The 23,313-nt window shown below is 36.7% G+C and overlaps 1 protein-coding gene across 2 annotated transcripts; it reads right to left on the reverse strand.

Annotated features, from left to right (window-relative positions):
• Nucleotides 1-1,168: 1,168 nt before the first annotated feature.
• Nucleotides 1,169-21,635, reverse strand: LOC121857047 (uncharacterized MFS-type transporter YhjX-like). 2 transcript variants are annotated; one of them, XM_042352904.1, is made up of 11 exons: nucleotides 21,439-21,635; nucleotides 15,791-15,912; nucleotides 15,301-15,487; nucleotides 14,130-14,256; nucleotides 11,191-11,318; nucleotides 10,867-10,993; nucleotides 9,515-9,617; nucleotides 7,462-7,688; nucleotides 5,859-6,068; nucleotides 4,897-4,996; nucleotides 1,169-4,647 (listed from the first exon to the last, which is right to left on the reverse strand). In XM_042352904.1, exons 2-11 carry the CDS (start codon nucleotides 15,864-15,866, stop codon nucleotides 4,610-4,612), a joined length of 1,323 nt encoding a protein of 440 aa, XP_042208838.1. In that variant the 5' UTR covers nucleotides 15,867-15,912; nucleotides 21,439-21,635; the 3' UTR covers nucleotides 1,169-4,609. The 2 variants fall into 2 exon arrangements, with proteins under 2 accessions (XP_042208838.1, XP_042208837.1); XM_042352903.1 differs by lacking the exon at nucleotides 21,439-21,635 and adding an exon at nucleotides 18,457-18,703.
• Nucleotides 21,636-23,313: the final 1,678 nt, after the last annotated feature.

The raw sequence follows: 23,313 nt of genomic DNA on the forward strand, positions 1-23,313 counted from the left end.
ATATACTGTACTGTATCTATATCACCCTTAACTTGATCTTCAAAGGCTGGAGGAGGAAACTAATTATGGTCTTGAGATCACAAGGTTCACCAACTGTTAAATCCTCCCATGTAATTCTTCATGTAATGTTCCAAGAAATAACCTAAACGACCTATACAGTATTTTTATCTTTGCTTGGGGTAAATCAGAGGAGAGAAATGGTATTAAAGTGTCCAGGCAATGGAAAGGATGGGAAAAAGGAGGTGGGATGTGACCACTTGTAACACAACTTCTTGCTAATGATGATGTGATTTTTGTGGCAAGTGAACAAGAACTTCAAAAGCTGGTGAAAAACTTCAACAGATTGTGTGGCAGAAGGAATTTGTAAATCAATTCAAAGTACAGTAAAATTATGTTATTTGAGACGGATTTTAACAGTAGATTTTCATAAACTAAACAGACAAAACCTAACAAACGGAAAAGTAAAATTACTCTGATGAATGGGGTACTGTATAGGAAGAAATTAAAGGTTTTTAATATTATGGGAAATTTTATGTAAGAATGGTATGATAATATATGAAATTTGGGAAAGAACAATACTGTACATAGCAAGAAGAGGATTATAGTGCTGTGAGGTACTGTATCACCAAGGGAAGGAATGTGTGCTTGTAGGTATGAACTTCAGAGATAGTACAATACAATAATACTCCTTACCTTAACTTAAGGCAGTGAAACAATGACTAGGATTGGAACAAGATGTTTGTAAATTCAAGCTCGAGTTCAATGGCCTTCATCTAGGTTTACCAGAATGAAAGTATATGGGGAATTTGGAATGTTAGAGAAGGCAAAGGATGTCATCTTTTGGTGCAGTGGAATGGGTAGAGAAGTTTATAGAGATGATTTGGACATATGAGGAGAGAAAAGTAAAGAGAGTGTATAAGGGTAATGAAGCAGATGTGTTAGGTAAAGTCACTGTCTACATCATGGCAGGGAAGAGTTTAATGACATGTTATTGAAACAATAGAGGGCAAGTAAGGTATGTAGTGTAGTGTAGTGATAGGGCAGTCTGGAGGCTGTTCTGTCAAAGGGGAGTTCTGTGGAAGAGTGAGACATTGTAGGTAAAACATGAAAGGGAAAACAGTTGACAAAGAAATATACTGTAAGGTGTGGAGAATATCAAAGGCAGAGCTAAACAGTAAAGTAAGTTTATTCCATCCACTGTTGAAAGACGAGATTCTAAGTACCGGTAACTACAAGGCAGCAGGTCAACGGGGCTCCAGTCCTAACTGGCCCCAATTTATCTTTGAGGACTATGAATCCTTTATAGTGGACAGATCAGTCCATGCAACTAGGGTACATTTGACCAGTCATCCCATGTGGAATGTGTGATGGACCAACTACCTTCACTTCCCCAACTTTAAAGTTAAGTACCTATTCACAGTGGGAGGACTTAGGGTGCCCTGGGTGCAAACCAGCAACCCTTAGGACAGGAAACAAGTGCTGTCACTACCTGATTACCACAACCCTTGGAATGTGCAAATGGACAATAATTTATAATTCATTACAGTGGAACTCACTTCAATATCAGTCTCCATGCATTATAAATATGTGGCATTAAGTGAGGTGAAACATGAGGCAAGGTTCACCATTAAGGTCTGTTGGCACCGTGCAGGGTGTTAAGTATTCAAGAGAAAATAGTTCCGCAATAAGCAGCACAGTTCATACAACAAAACATTAACTTATTGACAGTGTTTGTTGTACCGGTATGGGTTGTATTTGAATAAAAAAAGGCAGCACTTACATTAAATACAGTCAGTTGAAGTTCTGTGATATCCCATGTTTATTAAACACAAGTTCATTCCCAGTCTTTCCAGTTACTGTAGTGAAATTCTCTCAAAGCTCCAAAGTTTTGAATATAAAACTGTTAGAGTAAAAACGGAACTGCGACCCTAACAATAACTGATGATGGACACTAACATGGTTCCACCTTCTGTTTCAGTTTGTTCAGGCTGCTGCTATAGTTATTGATTTGATCCATAAGCACTCTTCAGAAGCATCACAGTGAAGACTAGATGAGCGGACCATAACTTTCTGACACACAATTAACTCGCTTAAGTGTGCCTTCACAAAACAGTGCTCTCTGGTGTCACTTGTAACACAGTACTGTAACCAACATCACAGATGAGCAACATGTCACTTAGCAGGTCCACTCTTTTGGTTAAGGTGGCATCACACAAGCACTTGTACCAACAATTCTCGCCTTTGGGAACTAACAAGTGGAGTTTCATCTGCCAGCAGCTAAATTTTCAAGACACATGTTGATCTTTAGAGCATCAGAACTACACTGCCATGCCTGACCTCAGTTGACTGGATTAAACCATATGATCTTGCACAGCCCAGGATCAGACTGCCCCACCTGACACCACTACATAACCTCAGATGACTGGATGGATTAAGGCACCTGGCACTGACTTGTGCTAGACAGTAACCCAAGTATGATTAGAAGTGTTGACATTAAGAAAAGCAAACACAAGGTTGTAGAACCTAATGGACAAGAGCTTTTTAGTGATCTGTGATATAATGGAAGTTGTGACACTATAGAAGATATTAAATAAGTTCCACTGTGCTAAGTACAGTAGTAAAATATAGTTTATAGCTTAAAATGACCATCATTCAATAACACAATTACTTACTTTCACCTTTTCAAGCATTTTCCTGCTATAATACAGGAAAGCTGGAGGGGTAGCCAACACGACTCTCCCTTCAGTTAAGCTTACTGCTGAGACACATTTGTTCTATTATGGTGCTGTACTATATTCACCTTCCATAACAAGACCCCAAATATCTATCTACTTTACTCCTGTTGCTTCACATGTAGTAATAACAGATCATTTTAAGTCTCAATGTGACGATCAATCTATGAGATAAATATATTTTTAATGTTCTGGTTAACTCAGAGAAGTTATACAATGTCACTGACCCCTTGTGTGTGGGGCTCTCTCTGCTGAATAAAACCGTCTGACGTTAGCCAAATAAAACATCAAAAGTGGAATCCCCACAGTGAAGGGGTTAATTGCTTAACTGCATTCCTTCAGAGTTCCGAGTTCAAAGAACATTTTCAACCAAATTTTATCGCAAATGAGTTAAAAATATAGGACCTATCAGGCTTACAATATTTATGTCTGCAGACAGACCCACAGACATCTAGGCAATGATGAATGCGTACTTATTACAAAATCCCATCATTTCATGGTGAGACAATCACACAGTAGCTTACTAATGACTAATTCTAAAAAAATCAAAGAATGAGCCAGTACTGTAGTTGTATGAGACCTTCACACCACTACAATGAAGATTCCCTACTCTGCCCCCATCTGCACAAAAATGGAAAGCAAGGAATGGGAAACTTCCACAGATGATTGTTACCATTTAAGGTTAATACTAGTAATTAAAAAATGATTCAGGCCAATATTTCCCTCAAATACTGTATATCTAGTGTACAGGGTGCGCCATAAACACCTGACTTTTGGAAATGAAATAACGTTATACAGTAATGCATAACGGAAAGATTTATTAACACATATAGCTACATTCCCATGTCCAACTAAACTCTAAACACTGGTGCACGCAATAACTATTAGCGTGAAAGTGCCTCCGAGTGGATAGGCAGTTTTTTTATTGAAAAGAAAAAAGTCAGGTGTTTATGGTGCACCCTATATACATGTATTAAGTACCAAGTGGCAAAATTTAATGTTAGTTTTTAAAAAAGCTTTCAAACAATTCAAGAATTTACCAAAATTTCAAAACGAATCTGTGCCACTGATTCTTTCATATGCAATATTTTGGTTAATCCCTGATAAGTTTAAAAAAATCTAATTTATTCTCTTTAGTTCTGGCTCTTCACTCCAATTACTCCAACAACTGCTACTACTACTACTACAGTACTAACATTGCAGTAAAATTTCTACTATCTGCACAATCAACATTCCTGAGCATGTGTGCATAGTTGACATTTGCAGATACTATTAGACATTCACCCCTGAGACCTGCACGATAATGTTGTGTTAGTGATGAAGAGTTTACACCATGACTGTATCCAACTGCACCATAAGATTTACTTTATCTACCATGTTAACATAATTACCTCTTCATACTTTTCAAACATCTGACTACTTTCTCCACTTGATAATTCTGTCTTTACTCTCATGATTATAAAAAGTTAGCATCGAACGTATACTGTAACACCAATAATGAGAGACGACTGCAGAGAACAAGAGACCGAGAGAAAGACTTGGATGACTTGGATGACAGGAGACACAAACTTGCTCTTCTGTTTTAACTTCAACAGACTTTCACAACTGGTAAATCTGAGCACAAAACTACTAATTGGGGATAGTTGACATATGTGGATATGCAGATAGTAAAAAAATTACTGTATTATATTACCTTACTGTACAAATATTCCTGTAAAAACTTCTTCCTCAAGTTCTCTTAGGCCCTCATCTCAAACATCTACAAGTAAAAATACACAAAATACCAGATCTGAAAAAGATAGTCTTGCATACAACTATGATCAAGTATACAGTACTATCCTGTGTAGAGTGTAGAACTGTCTCGTGAGAGGAGTACCTCAAAGACCATCAGGTACCAAGAAGGTTATGCCCACACCTGTATGAAAAATTTGTATTGTAATAAATTACCTTTTGATAGAATTTCAGTTTATATTGAATAAATCTCTATGTTACCTCTTCTTCTGATTTACATCAAACTGACTCATCTGCATATGACCAGACTGATATGTGCAAACTCTCGGTTCTTGGTAAAACTGAATTATTTTATCCACTGCAAATTTCAAATTACAATACAATCAAACAGAAAAAATCTTCAGTGGTTCCTGTATTAACAATATAAACATACTTAGAGAAAGGATGCCAGATATAGTGAGGAAACAGCCAGTGTAACCAACAGCATTCAACATCAACTGGTTGACTGCAGCCAACAGTGGACCCGAGACAACCTGCAATAATAAAATATTTTATTACATAATCACTGAATGCTCAAGACAGTCTCAAGTGATAAAAGTGCTTGCTTAGTTATACAGTTTACAGAGAGGAAATGGTAGCAAGTGAAAGGTTTTAATTAATATTACAATTAACCTATATACAGTAGAGTCTCAGTAATTCTGAAATACAAATTCGCATTCTTAAATTCGCCAATACCTACCTCTATTGTTACCTCTTTTTTTTTAAATTTCACAGTCAAATATTCATAATTCACAGCTGAGCACTGATTGTTGCAGTGTTTGTTTACATGAGGAACCATAAAAGTTATGGAAATATAATTGCACTGCTTTAATTTGCCTTGGAATTATAGAAAATATAACATGAATATCACCACAATGCTCCAGTGCAACTTAGAAATAAGGAAAATATAATTTATAGTAAAACTGCAAAACAAGAAAAATGAAAAGCAGTAAATGAAAAAAAAATCCCAAACTTAACCCCAGATGAGTTATTCTGTGGTATTTAATTCCTGGTTCTTTGTTGACATACTGTAGTGTGCTCATAGCCTCCCTGGCACCAGGTGTATTGGCGTAACCCACACAAAATTATGAGAAGGAGAGGAGCTGTTTATGTAATATAGAACTACATTTTGTACAACATCTATGTGTTACTGTACTTTTTTATGCATTATGTACAATGTTTAGTGTTTATTAAAGCAGTTTTGGTACAGTTCACGGGTATTTCTTGGCCTCTGGAACTGAACTACGGTAATTATTTCCATTTAAATCAATTAAACTATGATTTGTGATTTGATAATTCACTATATCTTCTGGTACCAAACCCACAAATTATCAAGACTCCACCGTATTACTGTACCTGGCTAGTGAAGAGAATTCCATAATTAGCGGAGTAATGTGGCGACCCAAATGCTTTCTCCACAACAGTGGGCATCAAGGAAAAGGTTCCAGAGAATGTAAAGAAGATGAGCCACACCCAGCCTGTAAAGCCCACTTTTCCCATGTGTTTGGTAAGGGGCATTGTGGCAAACAGCAGAGTCAGCATCAGTGTCAAAATACGGATAGCTGTCTGGAAGTGAAAACAATATCATGGAAACAGCGAAAATAATATTGTAAAAATCTAAAATATAAAAACTGTAATATTAATATGAATAACTCAATAACCCATAAAAACACTGGTTTATATTAAAAAATAAATAAAGTACAGTAAGTTAAAATTAAAAATATTCAATTGTACCAGTGACCTTGACAAGTGTTAAGAGCAACTAAAACAAAGAAACCAACCGATGAACCAATCTGTCCCATGCGCTGAGAAGGAATTACTAATACTGTAATGAATCAACATGAAAGATTATGTTGTGTATGTGTTAGGTTGACCAAGATGGGAAATTTGGAGCAATGACCTAAAGAGATCATGTATAGGGGTAATGGTAACAGGGAAGACCAGAGAAACATGAAATGTTAAGGCTTCTTCGAGGGTGGAGCTCCATGGGGCGGTGAGGTGTGGCAGGTAAGAAGGAGGAATAAATTTCTAAGACTAACGATCCTGGCCATGGTAAGTGGAGGCTGCACACACTATTTTATACACCCATGAAAATTTTAAATGATTTTTTCTAAAACCCAACACCTAACTCTACACAGAGGGACAGAGAGCCTGATTTTCTTTTTATTTTTTATTTGTGACAGGAAAAATAATTAAGATGTAAAGAATTATTTTTTAACATTTGCAAGTCCTTCCCAGTAAATACAAAGACTGGAAAGAATCAAAAGCAATTAAGACCCTTCTTCATTTGCTCTCATTCATAAATTCATAAGTTCAAGATACCATATCACATGTGTTTTAGTAGCAAGAGGAACAGATGAGCAAAAGCCTATGAATTATGACCTAAGGCGTTCAGAATCACAACCTGCCGTCCTCCATATTGACCGGTGGCAGATGACAGGTAATGAAACAGCCTTGGATATATCCCCATTTGAGGCAAGATGAAAGGACAGCATGAAAGAGATGTTTGAACACTGGCATATAAAAGGTGACAGTCATTCACTATCAAGTCACAATTGTAATAAACTTAAATGAGTAAGTTTTTCAATGTTTAACAAAGCAAATATATGAAGCTTGTGTTAATTACAAATACCTGTTACAGTACATCCTACTAACATGTGAAATCTCTAAGACTTTTGAATATTATCTAACATTTGCCCCCCACCCCATTGAGAAATCCTGAAGCTGCTAGAGTGTAAGAGTAGAGAATGTTATATATGATTTTAAACACAGGCTCAAAGGAAACTTTCCATTGGCCATTTTGGTGTAGACAAGAATATGGTTCATCTGATTAAAATAAAACACCAAATAACTGTCATTAAGGTGTTGGTAATATACTAGTTATCACTCATTTTATAACACTCTCGGAATGATGTTTAATCCATCAAATGTCCCCAAACAATAACACAGAAATACTCACTCGGAATGACGTTTTATCCATCAGACGTCCCCAGACAATCCGGCCTACGGCATTAAAGATTGCAGCGAAGGAGCCAATACCGGCCAAGTAATGATCGTCGCTTATGAAGGTCTGGCCAAAGCTTTTGTACATAGCATTAATATAGCCGATAGCAATGGTGTTTAACAGATACAACATCCAGAATATGTAGAAGGTCTTAGTCTGAATCATTTGCACTGGCCTCAAGTCTGTGGGTATATATTTACATTTGTCCAAGAACATATTTATTATTTATTTCTTTTCATAGCAATTTTTTTTGTATACAAGACAGGGGCAGATCCAGGAATATCAAAGGGGGGGGGTCCAAGAAGTTTAGGGTGAGGGAACATGGTGAGCACAGCGATCCCACCCAGTTCCGAGGGCATTTGGTGCTGTAAGCCCCTGCCAGAATTTTTTTTTAATCCAATCAATATCATGTGCATCTTCAAGCCATTTTGAAGCCATGTGCACTTGATATTAGGAAATATTCTGAAGTCAATTGTAATTACTTTTTACTTACAAAAATGCCTTAGTACAATACCTGTACAGTACTGCATAAAAGAAAAAGTATTGAAATTTTCTGATGAAAACGTGGGAAGGTCCAGAGGACCCCCAACCCCCCCCCCCAACCTGGATCCACCCTTGCAAGAAAAACATACTATCCACTTATTAACTTTACTCATTTCCCATTTTTATGGAGCATGAGAGGTGGAAATTATAGTGAAATGGAAATAAGCTTATGATGGTTCTGTTGGCTCTCCTTAGTCAAATTGACTTACTATTTACCACTGTTTGTATACCTGCACTCTCTATGTACAATATTAAATGGCATATAAGACACTTTTTTCTGAAAAATTACTAAAAAAAATCTGCCCATGTCCTATATGTGAAGTTGCAGTCTCCAATAGGTTAAATTCAACTTGCCCAACTCCAGAATTAAAAATCTGTAATTGTTTACTTAAACACATTACTCTGTATTACTTTTAATTAATTAAAAAATATATTATTGTAAGTATCAAAGCTGGATTTATAACTTCTGATGATGATAACCCGAGAAGATTAGCTTCTGAACAGCACTCAAGTCTTCAGAGCTAAGCAGTAACTGTTTCTGAACTCTTACAAGCATTGCTATCTGTAATGTCATACCTGCAACATTTATCTTATTTTTATTAGGAAACATCCTTTAGCTTTTGAAAGCAAGTTAAAATTATGATGATAATAGTGAATAACATCACCACTGGTTCATAGTGCACCACTGGAGCTTAACATCATCTATCAGTATGCAGCAGACTTGTACAGGTACTCAGTTGCTATTTCATGTTTTTTAAGTGCTTAGTATGGACATCTTAATACTGTACAAAGAGTAAAGCTCATAACAACAACAGCAGAATGAGTACAGTACTAACATCGAATTTGATTTTACCCTCATTTTAAAAACATTATTGGCTACAGGAGAAATTTCACTCAAGGTTTGCCTAAATATTACCTGTTGAAATATAAGTGTGTGTTATTTGCTGTAAATATGGTACCTTATATACCTGCATTGTTTATACACATGCAGAATCAATATAAGCTTATATGAAAATGTTACAAAATAAACACTATCTGTCTATCTATCTATTTGCCTATTTATAGGAGGAACCAAAAAAACACGTAGAAGCACTCCACAAAAACTTGCTCACATCCTGCCAAATATCATACAATAATATAAAAGAATATCAGACAAAAGCTTAACCTTTTCTTCAGTAACTCGCATATGACTTCTCCCATTAATATTAAATGGTCCAATTTCAAATGAATTAGCAGTGGAGGGAGGCATTTGTAACAGAGGATCTTTCTGCCAATACAGTACAGTACAGTAATACAGTAAAGTACTGTACTGCATTACTTTACTGAGGCTTACAACTGGATAGGCAGGTATATAAACTATCCTGTCATATAACTGGACAGTGCAGTTTAGTTTTTCCAGGAGCTTCCTTGATTACCTGATACTGAATTCAGTGACTTACATATAGGAGAAAGTACAGTACCTTACCTATACCCGTTACGGTGGGTGTACTAGGAAGTTCATCTTGGCTCTCATCAGGGTTATCAGCCACACCTAGCAAATTTTCTCCTTCCGGCCAATGTCGAGTATCCTGGTAGATATACAGATAATACCACGTTGTTGCACTTATGAGTCCTCTCAGAGAGATATATATATATATATATATATATATATATATATATATATATATATATATATATATATATATATATATATATATATATATATATATATATATATATATATATATATATATATATATATATGTGATTATATGTGTGTGTGTGTGTGTGTGTGTGTAATAAGCTGGATTATAAAAAGTACCAGGAAAAATTACATGGAAATCTTGGGGTTTTGTTAAGGTAGAAGAAACCTCATAGGCAGCTAAAATGAATTACACTGTACTGACATACGGGTACTGTACAGTCTTTACTCAAAATAATACACTGACCAAATTATACCATTTTATGATCACTTCTGAGTACAGTAGTGTAATTTCTGAAATCCTTTAGGTTAAATTCCTTCACAAATATTCTTCCAAGGTTGGGTCTACCCTAAACTCTTATAGGCCCTGAAATATTACAAAAATTAAACCGAGGACTAATAATAACTTCATTAAAGTTTGCATGTTGACAACCAGGACACTAAGCCATCAGGTAATCACTACTAAAACACACAGGCACGAAAAAATGACCATAAAATAGTAGTGAATACCAACACTAATTACGAATATCTTACTGCATTTTTAACAAAGACTACACAAGAGTCACCAGACTTCATTTTTTTTACACTTGAATGTCCTCTCTAATTATATATGTAAGGTGGCTGGAGTCAATGGCATATGGTGTTGCTTGTTCTCTCTAGAGGATGTAATAGATGTGTCCATGATAAGGTACCAAGATCTCCATCAAGCTTACCAGTTACTTAACACATTCCAGCATCACACACCACTACCATGCTAGCACTACAAAACTACAAAAAAATATCAATAAATAAACCCAACATACCAACACCACCAACATGTTAACACTACAAAACTACAAAAAAATATCAATAAATAAACCCAACATACCAACACCACCACCATGCTAACACTACAAAGCTAAAAAGAAATTAAACTCAAAATGCCAACAACATACACATACAAAAGGGAAAATCTCAACTTTACGATTGTATAAATGCCACTTCAGACGATTCTCAAATATATGATTGTTAATTTACTTTTACTTTACCCAATCTAACCTTATCATTTAAGAGCAACGAACAAATTTGCATACAACAGATGCTCATTCAGTTGGGAATCGTCCATATGGGATGGCATCAATATTACATTCCCAAACCTGTAATTCTGTAGGTGTAGGTTTACTGATCAGAAGACAGCCAACATACTGCATTACCAGGAATACTAGTGCCAGCACAATGAACACTGATGGAACTCGATCAAGTATGCCAGTATCAACAAAGTATCTGTAAGAGTGAAGTCCATTTACTATACCTGGGTCAATGTGTGGAGTGGTCAACCCCTTAAAAATATAAACAAACTACAATGAATAAAATCAGACACCACCTGAATAGTAAACATAATGACTTGCATCAGGATTCCTTAACAGTTACAGATGTTGCACAGTAAACAACAGAATGAAGCCAACTTTTTATTTACTTACCCATTGGCCTCTGGAGGTTTATTGTCTGGGTTGAGATAAAGGGTCTGGAGGTTAGTGGACCCTAAAGCCCCAAGACCAAAACCAGCAACTATTAAGCCATTGATCAGGCCTTTCTTCTCAGGGTACCACTGGAAGGATAAATGTCATAAGATTAATTGATGCACAAATGCTCATATACCTGTACTCCTTTTTTTTTCCACTCTCGCAAGTCTTTTCTGTCCTCTAGCAGACAACTTCTTCATTGGCAACCAAGTCTTCTGTTGTCTTCTTTTTCCATGTACAGTACAGTTAATTGTACTGTAAAATCCCTCCACACTCACCCACTCACTTTCTTTAGCAGCTGTGACAACACGACCCCAAGATTTCCAATTGGTTTTTAACTATTGACTCAAACAATCCTGACCATCACCCACCCACAGCACATCGATTACAGTAAAACAATTGACACCACATTCTTCAATCATGTATGCACAACAATGCTTCCAGTACACACACAAGCAAAATGAAATACAAAACAAAACACACAAACACAGAATAGGACTGAAAAGTTCCATCCCATTTCATGATGAAGAGAAGAAGTGGGTAACCTTTAAGAGCCATACCATGAATGCTCTCTGTGGGGCCACTAGAAAGGGTAGCTATATAAATCAATGGTAGGTTCAGTGTTTGAATAGACAAGACAATACAGTATAATGTTTACCTACAAGTACAGGTCGTACTTCTCACTCAAATGATTCAGAATTACTGGACTCCATGACCGATTCTGATTCGCTGAGTCATATAGTTTGGCTCGAATTCACATGCTCATGTACACACACACACTCCAAAAAATATCCTTACGGAGGGGTCCAATGAATTTCAAAATGAACACTGCAACTCCTACTGTTTTGGTAGGGATGTGAAAATCCTTCGTAGGATGTGTCATATTGTCAAACACAAAATCGTAAATACTGTATACCTTTTGGAGCATGTACACAGTACTTCAAACTCTCTAAACTATAACAAAAAGTTCTCAATATAGTATATATCCTCCTGTACAGAAGTCATGTACAGGAGGCTGTCTGGAATCTGATGAGATATATGTATAAACTTCATTTTATGGATTAAGTAAGCTCAAAGCCTGTGAGCTACTGAATCAACATTGATGTAAAATAAATCAGAATCTTCACTGTGTCTTAAGCCGGACTCTAGTTCATGGAAGATGAGGATTCACTATCAGCATAGGAAGGTTAGGTTGTGTTAGGTTACTGTTACCGGTAGGACAAACATTATGTGGATTTGTTTACCATGACAATGAATCTTCCATATAACTACATGTCCTCTCTGAAGGGCAAATAGTGTTCAATGGTATGGTCTAACAGGTAACTTATTGTAACCTGCAGGTCATTATTATAAAATACAGAAATTAAAAGAGTGGAAGATAGGATAAAGAGTTTGGGTTTTTCAGGTAATTTGTAACATAGTGACTGGATTAATGTATGGAATATATTTTCACATTTCACTTAGGAGGGTAAAGTTAAATAATATGAATACAGTACAGTACATAAAAGATAAAAGAAAACTTCTCACCTATATTGCATTATGTTTTTGTAAAATTGGGATTGATTTTCAGACACTGTACATGTCCTTGAATACAAGGGATCCCCACTTACTGTTGTGCATACTTGAAACAAATAAACATTAGTTTTCCTTTAAGAATTAATGTTCCATGGAATATTATTCATCAGCATCATACCATAGTAAGACTCAATTCTGTACCCAAACTATCCTCTGTAACTGTTTTTCTTGTTTTCTTGGTGCTAGGTACTGCACACATAATACACACTTTTGAGGCAGATGTTGAGGTATATTATAGTCCTATACAGTATCTGCAATAACATGGGTGCCAACCATGCTCACTGAGGCATAACATTGCTAGTGTCCTCCATGCAGTCAACGCTGTGCATCCCCAAGTAGTTATACACCAGTTATGACCAACAATGTTAAAATAAATCACAGCAATACAAAACAGACAGTGACCATAATCATCATCAATGTAAAGGAGAATACCGGAGAACCCGGAGAAAGCCTGTGGTGTATGATAGTGTTACACTGGATAACACCGTTCTCACGTCTGTACCAGGTCAGGACACAAACCCAGAACACAGTACTGAGAGATACACATCATATTATACCAACTATAAGTGGGGATCCTCTGTACCTACTAGCATGTTGTATCTCATCTTCACCACCACAATGAGTTTGATGATGGAGCAAAGAAACCTTGAATGTTGGGGGGAATAAGGAAGAGGGTGTAAGACAAGTGTAGAAAGTGACAACAATGGATTAGAATAATAATAAAAACATTTCCACACAATAATTATAATATAGTACAGTATAAAGTTACAAAATTCATCTTAAAAATAAATATTTAAGTTTCACCAGTTTTTAATATGAACTACAGAAATCTGATATCCTACATTACTAAATTGCAACATGCAATATATTCCCAAGGTCAAAATTACTATACGTACTGAGGTCGAATATTACTACAGTAGTACGTATATAAAATCCGTATACGTATCTACCTTGATGAATTTATGGATCACTAACAGAAGCACAGCTGTAAACTTTGAACAGTACACAGTACTGTAATCTTAACCATGGAGATATGATTTGTTTACAAAAACATGGCTGTAATCTTTAAGTTTACATTGTAATCATGACCACGAAGCAGCTACAAGAAAGTCCTTTACGATAGCAGCGCTTGTAAGAGCAAATAAGGTTAATTAATCATTTTGAATAAATACATTTAATCCTTAATCGGCAGCTGTGGACTTCCCAGGCTCCCCCACATGTGCGAAAGTAAAATGCATGGAACATGAAACTTCTACCGATGATGGCTGCCGTTTAAGGGTTAAATCACAAAACAAAAACTATATAAGAAACTGCAGCATTACCTGCATGCCACAAGCAAGGGGAGTAACATAAGTTAAGGATATTCCAAGTCCAGACAACAGCCCATACGTCAGGATTACAGTAAACAGCGATACCTCAATCGTATAATGCGTCAGCAAAATACCTGCACTGAAAATAAATTGTCCGGTCAGGTACATGGGATTATCTTATCTTCAAGCCTTTCACTTTCAATTGTAGTACAGTACTGTACAATGTATAAGCAAGCAATAATAAAAAAAATATATACTGCATGCATTCACTTCAATATTACCAAATCTATTAAAATTATTCTTTCTAAATTCAAAAAGAACTGCAAAGCACTAGAAAAAACAATCTAATATTATTCTACACAGAGTCATACAATAACAGCATAAATAATTGATGCTTTTGTTAAAATCATGGCATCCAATAAATGAATCTTTAATAATCATTAAAACAACATTAAAAATTTGGTATAATCACTTATTTCTGCTTCTACCAACAACAGAAGTGTTCAAAAACCTTTGCCAGTTCAAGCATCAATCACAACAACTTCAGTGTTTATTGTGGTCCATGTAGAACTTTCTGATAATGTGATCATTACATGTCTTAGCCGAGGTGAAAAAAGTTGACCATATCTCTCCTCTCCACCGGGATATACAGTACAAGAAAACTCCTACCAAGAAACTAATGCAAAGATTGGTGACTAATCAGTGACTGGTAAAAAATTAGATAATGTAATAATTGTTGATGATACAGTGTGGTAACTTCCTATGCCTAAACCATCCCTCAGTGGAGGGTCAGTGGAGTAAGATGGTTGGGAATACACAGCAATTTCATGCATCTGAAAATTATGTAGTATTTGGACAAAAATTTGAATGCTTACTAGCACGGGGTGACCTTCACTGATGATATCTGACCTTGATCACTCTTGAGCTTGACCTGTATTGGCATATTAGTAACATTTTCCTAAGATTTGAAAATAATCTGTCAAAGGAAACTAAACTTAGTCCACAGAAACCAATATAAACTACAGTACAGACATAATACACCAGACATTAATATACCAGTACATGTGCTCATAAAACTAGTATCAGCCATTCAGTAATAACTGGTATTTATAGAGCTGACTGATGCATGTAAAAGGAGTCAGACAGCACTGGTATTCATTGAGATGATGGCCTGAAAACTTACCTGAGCACAGAACAACCGACAAAGCAGGTCAACTTGGGTCCTATTTTCCGCTCCAAGAGGCCACCACACACCATGAAGAGGCCCTGGGAGGCAGTGGTAATGGAGTTCACCCATATGAAGTTTCCATAGTTTACATAAGGACTGACTCTCTCATGCATGTAGGACACCATGTATGTCATCATGTTGCCTGTAAGAAGAAATAAGGAGTTCAATAAAGGAATGCCAGTGAGACAATTTAAACAATACAGTACAGGTACAGTATATGTACTTTTTATCTATATACCTTAATTCTTCTAAGATTTTGGGCACAATAATGCAGGCTGGACAAAGTCAAGACCATACAGTATATACACACACATTTTCCATCTATTCATTCTTTCCATAGGTCTATTGACTAGTAATTTTTGGCCACTATTTTGGATACTGTTACTGGCCTTTCTAATAAATTCAATCATACCGCATTGTTACGAGTCAAGGAAGTGCTTGTTACCAAAACTGTAGAGGTTGCCAAGGGTGAGATGGATAAGAATCCCACCAATAACAGCAGCTGGGGCTTGTATCTTCATTTTTGACAGGTAAAAGTATGCTATCTTGCACTTTGCTTGAATAGACCTGTAAAAATTGAGACAAATATTACTGCTAAGGACAATAACATTAACAGAACAAAAAGAATAATTCTACAAAAACTTATATGGAACTGATAAAGCACAGTACAAGAATACACAAACCGTGATTATGACAATGAAAGAAAAGATTAAAAAAAAAAAGGATCAAGACAACTTATGGTAATCACCTTCACAAATTGAAATGAACTAAACAAACCTTCAGTACAGTACTGTACCTATACTAACCTAAAAATACTACTACGTACAGTTATAATGTACAGTATTTTAATATTCTAAAAAAAAAAAAAGTGGTGCAGAGCACTTCCGGGAATGAGAAATTTCTGGGTAACGAGACCACTCTCAAACCCAGAAAAATCCCCAATCCCTGGAATTTTGCAGTTACAGGTAGCAGGAAAATTTCTTGGAATTTTGGAATTTGCACATTACTGTAGATTCTCTCTAGAACCCGGAAAAATCCTCTATCCCCAGAATTTTCCAGAATGACGCATTATTTCATCTCTCAACGCTGGAAAAAACCACCCATTCCCCAAATTTTCCGGGTTTCTAGGAAATTTCCAGAAAATGTGCCTCTCTGAAAATCGTTCCCAAACCCGGGTTTCTTTTGGGGGGAAAATTAAGAGAAAATTTCAATTCCAGCTATGAGAGAGTCCCTGTTAAGAGGGATTCTGGTTACAGAGATATTACAGTACTGAGATATATGACGAACGTGGCTGGTGGATTTTGTAGTCCCCTCCGCAGAACAAGATATAAAAAGCATAAGATTTATATCATGTTGCTTGTGTATTTATCATCTATTTCATAAGGTAAGAACGCACTAATAAATTACTATTTAGAAGTTGCCAAGCACGGAAGTCTATATTGATTGTTAGCTATACTGTATAGGAAAAGAGTGCAAAAAAATATGCAACTTTATAGCATTTCCATTGAGAATTTATAATTTTTAAGTTATTTAGACATTTTTATTTCACTTAAATGAAGAAAAAATTTGCAGGGAAAACCATTGTTCACTTGTTACTCAGCCAATCAGCAGAAGTTTGGATGCCACATGATATTTGTGAGCCAATCAGCAGAAGTTTGTATACCACATGATACTTGTGAGCCAATCAGCAGAAGTTTGGATGCCACATTACACTTGTGAGCCAATCAGCAGAAGTTTGGATGCCACATGATAGTTGTGAGCCAATCAGCAGAAGACTTGTGAGCATGTACAAGCTCTGCAATTTGAAATGTATAGTTGCAAGAGAACGAAACCTCAGCTGCTGACATCCTTAGGGCTCATGGTGTTCTTGCTTCTTCAGTCAAGTGTGTCAAGGTGCGATTCAGATGATTCCGACTTTCAGTATCGCAAAGATCAGCACACTTGGTACAGTATTGCAATAAGAGACAGACACTTCCTAAGAGGAAGAGATCTCGTAACTGGGTTTATGGTGTTCAGATTTAAAGGCACTTAATTGAACAAAGTAGACAGTCCAGTGGAATCACTATCATTCTGCATCTGTTAATTAAGGCAAGTTTTTTTTATATATGGGGGGAGGGGGAGACCAGAGGGGGGAGGAGGTTAGGTCAGGTTCATCTGGTTTTCCAGTGAGGAGGTTTCGTTTTGTCAGTTTTTATTATGTTTTTACCTCACAATTTCCTTCTACTTTAAAGCCTTGCCCACTTTGTGCAACAACCAATACTGTTGGTAATTGGTGGCAGGGAGGGGGGGGGGGCTCATATCTCCATAACTGCTCATGATGCAAATAATGGTTCAAATTCGTATGAAATGCTATGAAATACACACACACAAAAATACCAGTAATTTCCATGCATGGCAACTTCTAAATATTTATGCACTTGTTGCCACCAAAAGAAATCTGAGAATTTTATAGTTACAATCAATAGTTTACACAAGGCTAAGAAAATGTTTATTCTATAGCGTTTCCCTCGTAAACGATTGATATATGCTAGGGTGTCCAGGGTGGCGGAGCCCCACGGCTAGGTTAGGTTAGAAGGTTTGAGATAAAAAGTCAACATAACCACAAATGATAATACGAGTGCACATGGCTAACACCAGAAGGAGTTCTTCGATTTCGTTAATTTTTCCACAGATGTTCTTTGGATGCTAGTAAGTAATGGATATGACGACATTTTATTTGAATTATAAGTATTTTATTATTAATTTTAGTTTTTCTCTATCTATGACCATGTATGAAGAATATCTCGGGCTAAAACACGTCCACGAGAAACATAAAATTACACTACGCCGCTTCAACAAAGGTGCTTTCATTGGTACTGGATATCAAAGTAATAGAAGTTCTTTCTGCTTAATATGGGAGGGTATCCAGGGTGCTGTGGGTAGAAAGGTAGGTAAGGTTAGGTAGGTTTCTTTATTTAGTTAGGTCAGGGTCTACTAGGTTATGTGCATTGTCGTGTCATTTTTATTATTTACTATCATCTAAAGAACATGTGGGAAAAAAAAGGAATGAGATAGAACAACCCGGTCTGGTGTTAGCCATCTGCTCCAGGATTACCCCATAAATTAACTTACATTATAAAGGTGTTGTATGCCTCAAGGCCCTCAGGGAGTTGCACACTTCAGCATATGTTCTTATCTCTGAATCTTATACTTTATGAATTAAAGCCATACATCACCATTTCACCATGCTCAGGTTTATTGCACCAAGTCCTAAATTTACTCCAGTCATGAAAACGTTCCAGTGACTCTAAAAGACACATCAAATACCCCCATTGAAGGAGCCTGTCACTTATTGACAAGATAGTCTATGTTTAACTTCTACCACGAACAATCACATAAATTATTTCCAAATTATACTGGCAACTCAAACCAATTTAATATATCCTGACGTAAAATAAATTCATATCTTGTCGTTACTTTATTTTTGTGCCTTTATTATAATAAAGATAAAACCGGGTGTTTAAATAATTAATTCGTGGATCTTTGTAACATGGGTCAATCTCGTCCACGTCAATCTACAGTATATACAAAGCAAATCAATAAGAAACCTCTATAATTATTTTACTAAAGATATATTATTATTATTTATTATTATTGTTATTATTTAGTATTATTTCTGGTATGAACGACAACGAGAATCCGGATATTAGAAGATAGATGGATAAATAGATCTAAGTGTTTACAATTCTCACTCCAAAATAGTTTGCCTCATAATTTTATGAATTGTGGCTTCTTTAACATGAGGGTGGGCATCTGTTTACAAAAATCTAGCAAATCACCCGATATGTAGTTAGTAACTATTTTATCATATTCGCCATTTGTACTGGATAGTGAATAGCATCCGGCTTATCATTTATGAAACAAACAAATAACAACGGTCCCACCACAATGTCCTGTGGCACCCCACTTCAGGAATATCGAAGAGGGGTGAGTGGGACAAGGCGAGCACAGCGAGCCCACCCACACCCTGCTGGAGGGGGAGGGTCGCTGTCAGCCCCCAGAACAGGGTTGCCACATGGTTTCAGTTGCTTATGGCCAAAAACACAGGAATAAAAGGCCAAAAAAAGGCCAAATGGTAAAATTGTCTTTAAAAACCTACATGCTCTCCAAATTAAACATAGAAACCTTTAAAATCAACAAAGTAAACACAAAACGTTGAAATATTTCTAAATAAATCAATTTAACAATAATAATAGGCATAAGGTAAAATAACTCACCTCAGTCTGTTACAGGAACATCGTAATGTCAACCTCTTGTGCGCTTCGTGCAGTCTGTCGTGAGTGTGAAGTTGATGCAACACCAATTCTACCACCATACGAATAGAGAATATCAGACTTGAAGTTCGTTATCATTCGATCCGTTATACGCATATCCTTACAACAGATTGAATTCTCGAAGAGATGAGCTCGGATTCTGATAATTGCATCTAGAAGATTGATTTGCATTCTGTTTCTTGGTTTTGTTTTGATTGCAGTTACCAGAGAAAATATTCGTTCAACAATAGCATTGCTTACTGGTGTGACTAGGCAATTAAGTGCATAAGCTGCTAATTCCTTGAAGTTTTCATGATGATAGACACCAAGCCAAAATTTGGTTGTGTCATCTGGAATTTCATTGTTTTCAAACACATTTTCTAGTCTCCAATCTGTTACAGTAATTTTCCGATATTGTTGTTCTATTTCATCTGAATTATTTTTAGCTAAATGCAACATAGGTAAATCTGAAAAATCACCTCTAGCTGTTTGGTTTAATACCTTCGAAGGATTTAGTAATGAAAGATTTTTGAATGCTTCAGCTGCAATGCACAATCTGGAACGCACTTGATCGATGGCCTCAACAATAAATATACGGCATCTTCTTTTAACATCAAGGACTTTGCTTTCTTCTTCTTTAACTTGTTGTCTCTCCTTGAACTCCTTTAGATGACTATTAACTTCTTGCTGAAATTTGGCTCCAAAATCAATTTTTTCAATGCCTTTGTCTGTACCATCATTATTGTAAATTCTATTGCAAAGAGTTTTTCTGAGTAACTCTAATTCATTAGATAGTTTATGTGGATCCATGTTAGTGGATTGAAACATTGAATTGACAGCTTCAAAATCTTTAACAATAGGTGTAGCAAACACAAAATATAAATAACTGACTTTATCATAAAGCATTTCTTTTAATAATCTGGCTTTGAACTTTGTATATGTTCGACGGTCGTTCAGTCTACGTGTTGTAAACACGTTCAATACGCGTTTAGTACGTACTTAAAAAAATGGCCAAATTTTGGCCAAATTTTGAATATGGCCAAATCGAAATTTTGGTGGCCAAATACCTTCCAAAAAGGCCAAATATCTCATATTTGGCCATAAAAAGGCCAATCTGGCAACCCTGCCCCAGAAGATTGTTTTGAAATCTGACCTTTATGATCTATATCATGGGCATTTTAAGGCCAGTTTGAAGCTATGCGTACTTGATATTAGGAGATATTCTGACGTCAATCGTGAATACTTTTTACTCTCCAGAAATGCCTGAGTATAATACTGCATCAAGGAAAAAGTATTGGAATTTCTTGATGAGAAGTGAGGGTCCGGATCCCCAGGACCTACCTGGATCCGACCTTGCACTTGTCACAGGTAAACTTGACAATTTTCTCATTAATCACAACTCACTGCTTTGGAAAAAAAAGAATGTCTCTGATCCACGCCAGAACACCGGTTAGTGAGTTAACCAAGGGTGAATAGGAAAAAGTGAAGTTCGTTTGTATACCTGCACTAAGTACATTACATACCTGCACAAAGTACACTGTATACCTGCACTTTGAATGTACAATGTTTGTATACCTGCAGCATTGTCTACATACATTGAATTGAAGCACATAGTGCAGGTATACAAAAAATACACACAAAACTATCTTAATTTAAGCTAACTTAACCTCAAGCTAACGTTAGCATAACTTTAACCAAACATTAGGGTATTTTAAAGATGTCTGAAGATCTATAGTCTTTCTTCTTAGCCAAAATTTTGACCTTTTGTGACTTTTCGGACAAACACTTTATAGCCACTTACTGTTGGTGTTAGATGAATGGCGACACTAATCACTTCCTTCTTGACACTCAATATAGTGTGTATAGAGACATGATTAAATGCCATTTACATGATTCCCATAAAAGACAAATTTTCCCAACATATACAATTAAACTTAACCTATCGTAATAATATAAGCGGGAAGGAAAAATTGCATAAAACAGATGATCGTCTATGTTGGGTGGCACCGCGATCAATACTGATTATGTGTCATAATCTGGCTCGCGTGGCTCCCCCTATCTGATGTATATACGTGGTTGAATCCGGGGGCGTCCGCTGGAGGGGAAAGGGGCGGGGTTATTACGTATGTTACTGAAGAGGGTCATTTAGTCTTTCTTTTCGTGAAACACTTATTTCTGTCAGATCCACATTAGTTAATTATCAACATTAATCTGGCAGACCGTAAGCTGAACTAGACTCTTGCTCTCACTCCTCCACAACCAGTGTACTGTATATGTTACAAGGTGTGTGATCGGCCATTTCGTGTAATGACTCGTCAACTTGTGTAATGTGAACAATTTTTATTTAATTAAACTTAGAAAAATCAATTGTATACAGTACTATCTTTATCAAGCCTAGCCTATCATAACTTAACTGAACATAGGACGTGTTATCAAATCTGACGAGGACTCGGCAAAACTACAGGAAGATCTAAACAAATTTTTCGAATGGTCTGAAAATTGGCAGATGAAATTCAACGTCGACAAATGTAAAGTACTCAGTATAGGAGATGTAAACAGGGAAACCAGATACCAGATGAACAACGATGCCATAGAGAAATCCGACTGCGAGAGAGATTTAGGAGTAATGATAAGTAGGAACCTTAAGCCAAGTAAACAATGTGTTTTTGCTCGTAACAAGGCTAATAAAGTACTTGGGTTCATACAAAGGAGTGTGCAGTGGACGTCTCCCCTACAACTGCTTACAACTGCGTAGTCACGCCACCACCTTTTACCGTCTTCCCTAGCAACCAAGCGTATCCGCATTCCAATGTCGCCATATCCTAGCAACCGAGCCAAAAGACCGGCGACTTCTCAGGTTTTCTCAACATGACTCATAGCGGCTGCTGGGTATATAAGCTCTGTCTCTCCATTGAGAATTCATTCTGACCATTCTTCTTGAACAAGCAACACCTCCTCATCTGCCGCTGCCTGGCGACCCTCGCCTCTCCTCCGCCTGCCTGGCGGACCTCGCTCCCGCCAGCGAGCATGGCGACGCACCAGCTGTCCTTCTCTGAGCTTCCTCACCCACCAGCTTTCTCATTCTGGTCTCTCTTCTACAACAAGCATCACCTCCTCCAGCAAGCTCCACGCTGTCACCATTTATTCAACCAGGAGGCCAGCAACAGGCAACATCTTCTCTAACGAAGCTCCTGCACATCTACCTCCTTCAACACGCTACTCACCGAACGTCTTCTACTGAGCAGCTCCTCACCACACGGCATCTCCAGCACCAGACTGTTTCCTTCCATCCTGAGTGCTAGACAACATTAATATCTCGATACCCCTACAATGGTGACTCCCAGAGATTAGCACTCACACAGGATGGAGGAGACACTGATCGTAATTACACACTTTGACATATACAGTGAGAACTGAGACTCCCGACACTCCTCAATGATAGTGTCGGGAGTCTCAGTTCTCACATAAGCTACATTTTTTAAAGACCACAACAATGCAAAATTACACATAACAGATTTCAATTACATATAACATTTTTAAACATGTAACAATTACACGACAACAAAAAATAAAATAAAAACATTTCGCGACACATACACTGCATAATAGCGTCGAGTATGTGGCCCAAACTGTAATCCACACAATAAATCTCACTATCTTCTTAATGAACTAACTT

Source organism: Homarus americanus, unplaced genomic scaffold (assembly GCF_018991925.1).
Source record: "Homarus americanus isolate GMGI-L3 unplaced genomic scaffold, GMGI_Hamer_2.0 scaffold44060, whole genome shotgun sequence".
In the NCBI taxonomy this organism is placed as follows: Eukaryota; Metazoa; Arthropoda; class Malacostraca; order Decapoda; family Nephropidae; genus Homarus; species Homarus americanus.